At 35.1% G+C, this 8,851-nt stretch overlaps 1 protein-coding gene across 1 annotated transcript; it reads left to right on the top strand.

Moving 5' to 3' along the window:
- The first annotated feature begins 5,985 nt into the window (after positions 1-5,985).
- Positions 5,986-8,205, top strand: LOC141335146 (uncharacterized). Its single transcript, XM_073840549.1, has 6 exons — positions 5,986-6,046; positions 6,157-6,477; positions 6,580-6,897; positions 7,043-7,129; positions 8,002-8,082; positions 8,171-8,205. The coding sequence occupies exons 1-6, from the start codon at positions 5,986-5,988 to the stop codon at positions 8,203-8,205; spliced, it is 903 nt and encodes a 300-aa protein (XP_073696650.1).
- The last annotated feature ends 646 nt before the right edge of the window (positions 8,206-8,851 follow it).

The following is an 8,851-nucleotide window of genomic DNA, read 5'->3' as shown; positions in this document are numbered from 1 at the left end:
AAGCTTCACATGAGAGTTCACACTGGAGAAAAACCATACACTTGTGATCAGTGCGGAAAGAATTTCTCACAATCAATCATGTCACTGCATGTCACTGATTTTTTTGTGTACTCACATAGCTAATGCAACAAAAGTCACCAAGTGTCATCTCATTCTGATGAAGCTACGATTTTTAAAAATTCAAAACATAACATTTTTTGACCAAAGAGGCCCAGGGGTTACCATAGTAACCACAAATCAACCATGATGTTGCTACACTAACTATAGTTTAACCACTGTATCTGTAGTAAAACTGTGGTAGCCTAATCAATACACCACAAAAACATGGTTACTGCACTTTTACTATAATAAAATCATGGTCAATTTAATGAGCACAACTCATAAATGAAGATTAACGTATTCTTAAATAGCAGTTTATGACATTTAATTTTTAACATCAACGGAAATAAATGGCTTTCATACTCGGTCAGACTCAGACTGGAGCTCTTTTAGATGAACCGCTCACTTCAACAGTGCTTCACAAATCAAGAACTTGAGTCAAAGTACATAAACTATTACTCAACTACTATAAAGATAGTTTATAGCTCAATACGACATTATTATGAATTATTAAGAATTGTCAACTACCTAGCATTCGTTAATAAATGAAATGAATAAGTTAATTTTGTTGATGCACACAAGCAAATGTTTTATTTCATTAGCTTGTTTATCAAACATTAAACTGATATGTCAGCATCAAAAACTCTTTGCAAAGGTTTTATGTGAGTTAGAAGTGGAGAAGCAGCATGTGCATTAGAGGTGGAGTGATTTTAATCAAATAAAGCCATCTGTCAGATACTTACCTACACTGCTGTAACATGTGAACATATGATCAGTGTTCGGGAAACTTACTTTTAAAACTAATGCATTACAATATTGCATTGTCCCCAAAAAAGTAACTGTAGGCGGCTAAGTCTGGTACCATAAGCAGCTGAGTGATGTTTGTAAACAGCGGTCAAAAAACTGTGTGCACCTTCCCTCCAGAAACACCTGTTACCTGAGGAAATGTCCCTACCTTTATTTTGTAAGCATTTAACCAAGAGTGACCCATGCTGGACACACATATACATAACAATGAAAAGCAAAAACAAAAATAGCTCTTGCTGTAACTGATTACGTCACTTAGTTACTCTTATTGTAAAGTAACGCATTACTTTTGAGTTACTTTTTTAATCTGGGCAGGGCTTGCTCGTTTGTTGTTAATTTTAAAAAAAAGTTAATTTACAAGTGTAAAAGTCTATTTACATCAAAAGTGAAATTGAAGGAAATGTAAATTCACGTCTGTACAGTAGAGGGCGCAGCTCAAACAAACTGCATGAAGAACACGAATCAGGAGAAGAAAGTTCAACACAAATGTCTCATTTTTGCTTTGTATGGTCGAATTGTATCATCGAAGGTCAGAAGCAAAAACATTGGTTACTAAAATGGAATTAGACAAATAATACTTGTCTTAATTATTGCAGGTTTGAATAATATTCTGAGTTTGCATTTGACTGTTTTTTATTCATTTTGAGGAATGCTGAATCTGTTTGTGTGCAGGTGAGATACATGTTCACATTTAGTCTATAACTACAGTAATATCATGTTCACACAGAGCACACAACACTTCTGAACTCACTCCCGATTTCTCTCAACATGGCAACCCCAGAGCTGTCACTCAATACATGGGGAAACTAAGCAACTGGTGCTACTTATTTGAAAAACAAGTTCAGATAATTTTAATTATACATTCAAAAGTAATGCATTACCTTACTTGATACTTCTTAAAAAAGTAATCTGATTATGTAACTTGCGCTACCACAACAGTGCTTATGATAATATATGCACAATTTATACTTTAATAGAAAAAGCCAAATGCTGCAACTCCTAAATATAATTGTATTTGTGCACAGGGTTTTCGGTTCAAGTTAAATTGGCTGTAAAAAAATGTAAATGAAAAAGAAAAAGTCAAGTAATAAGTAACAAAAAATACATATGAACTAAAAAATATCAGTTTAATCAAAATCAAGACACTGAAAGGTAATAATTGCCTACTTCTGAAAGTTTACTGATCTGGGGCCAGCTGCATAAACATAGCTACTATGTAAAACGGTGTATTTTTAATAAAGCTATATAGCAGTTGTTATGTAAACAACAGCATGCACATTTAGAAACATTAGCTACAACATACTACAGTTGTAGTATAAATCTATAGGGAAAAAAATCAATCAGTGAGAGTTTGAATGGAGATTTGGCGCCTCATGCCGGACACTTGGCGCGTTTTCTATTATTTTATTTTTTTCCCTAGTTATTATTTACGGTGCCCGCCAGGGGACACCTTCGGTTCACTTATGTTTGTCGTGGCCACGAGATATTAATTCGTGGGAACGTAATATTATGTCGTGGCCACAAGATGCGATGATGAGGGAACCAGATCCATTTCTCGTGGCCACGAGTTTAATACATAAACAAACCTGCGTGACCATAGTAACCCAGGATTATCAGAAATAGGTTTATTCATATTTTATTTTTAATTAAGAAATTATTATATTAATTGTTACAGAAATTAATACAATATTAAATTATTATATTAACAATGGGCGAAGCTGTATATGCCAGTGCTGTCTGTGTGCGATGTAGACAGTATATTAAAAAGTTTATCATGAATAAATATTAGCCTACATAAAGTACATAAAGTCCTACAGGAAACATTTTATCCTCCTCTTTCCGTAATATTTTTATTATTCGTTTATATTCATTATTTCCCCCTTCATTTCGATCTCATTAACGTTCTGAATGTAGGTTCTATGACTGTGATTTTTACAGTTCAAAGGCTGAATTGAACATATATTGTATTTTATTTAGTTTAATTAATAGACAAATAATGTTTCAGTGAAGAGTGAATTATTCACGTTGTTTCATTTAGAAATCATTTATCGTCACACCATAAAATAGGCCTACATGACATTTCTATTAACTGATCGTCTTTTTTCCGTATTTGTATTATTATTATCGTCATCATTATTATAATTATTATTAATTATTATAATTAGCCTATTATTGTAGGCCTATATATTTTTTATTTACGTTTATATTCGTTTTCCCCCTTCATTTTCATCTCTTTACTTAACGTATATGGAAATGATACTGTAAATGCTTGACATGCTATGACTGATTTTGACTGGAATGTAGTTTAAAGGTTGGATTGAACATATTTTTATTTTGTTTCATCTAATAGACTAGACTATATAATACTGTTCACTGACGAATGAATCATTCACGTAGTGAAACGAATATAAATGAAAATAAAAATATATACAATAATAATAATAATAATAATAATTATAATAATGATGACGATAATAATAATACAAATACGGAAAAAAGACGATCAGTTAATAGAAGGAATGTCATGTAGGCCTATTTTACGGTGTGACGATAAATGATTTCCAAATGAAACTACGTGAATAATTCACTCTTCAGTGAAACCCTATATGTGTCTATTAATTAGACTAAATAAAATACAATATATGTTCAATTCAGCCTTTGAACTGCATTCCAGTAAAAAATCCCAGGTATAGAACCTACATTCAGAACGTTAAGTGAAGAGATCGAAATGAAGGGGAAAATAACGAATCTAAACTAATTATAGCCTACAAATATTATGGAAAGAGGAGACAATGGATAAGACTGGGATGCATAAAATGTCTACATCGCGCACAGACAGCATCATTCGCATATACAGCTTCGCCCATTGTTAATATAATAATTTAATATTGTAACAATTTCTGTAACAATTAATATAATAATTTCTTAATTAAAAATAAAATATTAATAAACCTATCTCTGATAGGCTAATCCTGGGTTACTATGGTCACGCAGGTTTGTTTATGTATTAAACTCGTGGCCTCGAGAAATGCATGTTGTTTCCTCAACATAAGAAGTCGTGGCCTCGAGAAATGCATGTTGTTTCCTCAACATAAGAAGTCGTGGCCACGAGAAATGGATCTCGTTCCCTCATCATCGCATCTTGTGGCCATGACATAAGGATGTCCTTACCTCGACAAAACGATCTCGTGGCCACGACATAATATGACGTTCCCACGAGTTGATATGACGTTCCCACGAATTAATAGGCTAGTTTGAGATGAGCAAAATCTGCGCAGAATCGATCACCGGTGATCAACGCAAGATGCATGCCGGTTAGAAAAGTGTCCGAGTTACGTCCGCCTTGCTCTGACATCGTGCTGACGTGTGCCAAAAAACTCTCGCGATGACGAGGCGGCTGTGTCGGATTGAGCAGTCGGGCGCAGTAGCTTTTCACCGACTGCGCTGACCAAAAGCATGATGGGAAACGACTGGCTGACGACACATCTTAATGCTCATTGGTTCAAACAACTGTGATGTTGCGTTCTTTTCTAAAAAAAATGTATTTTTTAATCTAATATCATTTGGTTATGTGTTTAAATTCTGCATGAATATTCCCAAACACTATGACAGTGTGATCTCTGTGTGTGATTTGTGATTGTTGTCATATTACTATAAAAATATAAAATACACGTTTGTACTAAAGTAAAAATGGATGATAAATACGCCTTTCGTATGGAATTAAAAAGCAGGCACTTTGAGTGTTTTGTTCATCGTATTTATTTTCATATAAAAGCAATAGAACTTAAATTATATCATGTTTATCAGCAACACAGCAGGTGAGTGTGAATAACGCGATATCCGCCTTTGATCTCGTAGGTATCTGTTCCGCTTCCAGAGCTCAGAACTGTCCGTCTTGACTGAGCTTATTTCACTCCTCCCCTCACTGCAGCCGCCTACTCTCGCCTAAATTTCAGGCGAGGCTAGGCGCATCTCAAACGAGCCTATTATCTCGTGGCCACGACAAACATAAGTGAACCGAAGGTGTCCCCTGGCGGGCACCGTAATTATTAGTATCTTGGGCGGATCACTCCGCTGTGGCGACGGCTGTTAAAGAGAGCAAGCCGAAAGAGTGATGACACAATGATGATTCCCACGATTCAGTGCTAAAAAGATAGTTTTCACAGAACAAACTAAAACTTAAAACTGTTAAATATTATCTCTCATCTTCATACGTTCTAATTTTAAAAGAATAGCCAACAAATTCACACAAATATGTAAAAATACCAATCTTGCAGAGTATTCACATGAACACAGTTGCTTGTTTCTACAATGAACCTAAACAATTAGAAGAAAAAAAAACAGATGTGGAGACACAGTGTCAGTTAGATTTGTATCTGCTGTTCTTCAAGAATTATCTGAGTTGCTTTGATCTGCACTATTATGTAACAAACCGGTACTCACTGATTTAATATTCACTGTATATTTTCTCACATATTACAGTAATAAAATCTACTTGAATTTGAGAGGATACCCAGCTGGCATTCGACCGACCTTAAACGTTTAAATGTGGTTGAAATAATGTCAGTTTATGAAAAAACATTCATTCAACGTCAAAACAACGTTGAATACCAAATGGTTGAAATGGTGTTGTTAACTAACTATGGATTCAACAAAGAAATATAAATAAAATTTGAGTTGTACGTCAAATCAACATTATTTTTACAACCATGACTTTTAACATTTTGTTGAAATACATCAGTAGAAAAATAAAATTGTTCCAACATTCAAACAATGCTGATCAATTAACTGTTGTTTAGATTTGCAAAATCTAAACAAAATCCAACGGTTATCCAACACTGACACCTGACGTAGTGATGTTGATTCAACACTGACTCCACGTTAAAATGCCAGCTGGGTATTTACAAGAAATATGAAGCAACACTCCATCATGACTGGTACAGTGTCACAATAGCAACACTAGCAGAATTTAAAAACTTAGATCAGATCAGAGGAAGTGTACAAACACAGGAAGAGCTGATAGTATTTAAAGACAGAGTTGTGAGCATATAATGAAGAGGAGACTGGCAGAAAGAGAAAATGTCTGATAAGTGTCATCTGTGTCTGCTGGGACTGATCTTTCTCTCTTCACTTCTCACAGGTAAACACATTTATACATGCTCTTTAAACTCCTTTGAAAGAGTTCAGTTTATATCTGCATACAATGAAGTTTCATTCAATAATATATAATTTAAAGTCCTTGTGTTTCAGGTACCAGTGGAGTGGATGAGTCTCATGTGTTCATCAGTTCTGGTGAAAATGTCCATCTGCCCTGTAATAATGATCCTCATGACTGCAAATCAACTACATGGATCTATAACAGATTCAGAAATTCAGCAGCAGTTGAACTGATTCATTTAGGGATAACGAAGAAAGACACAGAGAGTCATGAGAGACTGAGTCTGGGGTCTGACTGCTCTCTGAACATCAAGAACGTCACCAAAGAAGATTATGGATTATACAACTGCCAACAATATGTGAACGACAAACAACAAGGAGATGATGCACGTGTTTATCTTCATGTTCTTCACTGTAATTTTATGATTATGTGGTCAATTTAAAAGGACAGATTCTTTATTTAAACTTACATGATGATTGAAAAGTGTGTGATATGTGCGTTATTTTGTGTTTCAGTCTCTCCATCATCCTCACAGACTGAGATCAGTCCAGGCAGCTCTGTGACTCTCTCCTGTCAGTTGTATTCATATGCTGGAGTCTCTTGTGATGATTGGATCCGTTCTCAGAGAATTGAGCTGTTCTGGGTGAATCAGGCTGGTGTTAAACTGATGATATCAGTCTCCAGATATCAGATATTAGCTCCAGGACGCTGTATCATCACTCTGACTACAACACTCCTGAATGAAGATGACAACAGAGAGTGGAGATGCAATGTTACTCACAGAGATCAACTCAAGAGCTCAACCAAATATAGTCCCACAATCAAGAGTTCAGGTGAGAAAACAATCTCATTAATCAGTTACTGAAGAGTCTTTTTAGATGAGCTAATATAGAGTTGTTCTGTGTGTTAACTAAATAAAATATGATTGTCACATTTCACAGTATGATTAATCTGAACTAACAGATGTCATCTTTACAGCTCAAGATAAAACAACGGCAGCAGTGATTCCAGTCTGCACCACAAACTCTCAGGATCCCTCAACTCCAAACACACATGTGACTAAAGGTACATCATCACTGTCTTTCTCACCTAAGTGTGTCGCAGTGGCTCTCAGATACTGTTTTCTTCTCTGAGTGTGTTTACTGTTTAAAGGTCCACTGAAGTGCTTTGAAACACACAGTTTAATAAAGTTAAGCTCAATAAGCAGTGAAAAAGACCTTAACCTACTGCTCAGACAGCATTCGGTTGCTTTATGTTTCATTGCTCTTGAAAGAACAAATTATGTCAAAACGCCCATGTTTGTGTGGAGCAGTCATGTAAACGCAGTCAGTTATGTGTTAAACATAAACAACTGGGCGTATATTGGATCAGTGCAGTTGGTATTAAAGGGAGAGGGTGTACACACTGGGCACGGTTGCTTCGAACTGAGCCTGAACATGATTGCTCCTGTATTTAACTGGAAAAAAGTAGCGTGCAGCAGAAAAAAAAAAAAGAGGAACTGGGTTCAGAGAGGATTTCTGCTCTACTGTGGTCAAACTTGCTGGGTTCTGAGTAATATGTTTCCAGACTTCAACAGTGAGATCACAGCTCTGAAAATTTTACTTATGAAAGTGTAGAATAGCTATCAACCATCTCAGTATTGTAAGAGCAACTACACAAAGACTCATATTGACTCACAGAGGTCCAGTACATATTTATCATTTATGTGAAGCTGAAGTATTAAGACGTTTTATTTATATGTTTATTATGTTTGAACTGAACTAACAGACATGATCACAGATCTGGGAGAAACTGAAGTCAGGACTGCTGGATGGTTATTGAGAGGTACGCCACGTCTTTGCATTGTTTATTGTTATATACCTTTGATTTCATTCACAGCTTCACAGATGGAGAGTGTTTTGTTTTTCTCTTGATTTTGTTTATCATCTTTCCTGCAGTGATTATGATTATCGTTGAGTTTGCAGCGTTTACTGCTCCTACTGTGATTCTTCTTCAGATCGTCTGTGCAAGAAGAGCTGGTGAGTTTTTGAGATGATTCACATTGATCTGTGACAATCTGCAATCAAAAAAGCTCAGTAAATGCTTTTGTGTTGAATTATTTTGCAGGGAGGAAAACCTTGCAGCACCAAGAGGAAATATGAATACAATATCATGATAAAATACTCTATAAATAACAGGACTAGACTACAGCAATAATTTATCTTTATGTAAATGATATTATGAATATTTTCATGCAGCTTTCAAGGATATGTTCTCCATATACTGTACTTAATGCTTAAAATGTAACATTAAAAACGGTGATCTTCTCCACCTACATCATGCTTCAACATGTTTCTTTGAGAATTACCATGCAAACAAATATAAATTCAGAATTTATTAACCTCTATTTTATTTATTTATTCATATAAATGTGTCTAAAAGTTAGTCTCATTTCGTTACTAACCCTTACTTTTGAATAATTCAATAGATTTGGACACAAAAAATATGCATCATATCAACATTATGTCTTAATTGGCACATTTTCATGACAAAACCAATATCTAAAGTCAAGAACAGTCTAAAACCAAACCTTTTTAGAACGAATATTTTCATGAACTGCATTGTGGCCAGCCTAAGGCACACCTGTGTAATAATCATGCTGTCTAATCAGCTTCCTAATATGCCACACCTGTGAGGTAGATGGATTGTCTCAGCAAAGGAGAAGTGCTCACTAACACAGATTTATACAGATTTGTGAACAATATTTGACAGAAATAGGCTTTTTGTGTATATAAAAAAGTCTTAGAT

Source organism: Garra rufa, chromosome 1, assembly GCF_049309525.1.
Source record: "Garra rufa chromosome 1, GarRuf1.0, whole genome shotgun sequence".
NCBI lineage: Eukaryota > Metazoa > Chordata > Actinopteri > Cypriniformes > Cyprinidae > Garra > Garra rufa.
Note: the sequence above shows the minus strand (reverse complement) of the source record. Positions and strands in the feature narration are given on the sequence as shown.

Bases quoted from the DNA above. Each gene is read 5' to 3' on its own strand.
- LOC141335146 (XM_073840549.1), top strand. From the start codon at position 5,986: ATGTCTGATAAGTGTCATCTGTGTCTGCTGGGACTGATCTTTCTCTCT. The intron at 6,478-6,579 runs GTAATTTTATGA...TTTGTGTTTCAG, and splicing joins TTATCTTCATGTTCTTCACT to TCTCTCCATCATCCTCACAG. The intron at 8,083-8,170 runs GTGAGTTTTTGA...ATTATTTTGCAG, and splicing joins CGTCTGTGCAAGAAGAGCTG to GGAGGAAAACCTTGCAGCAC.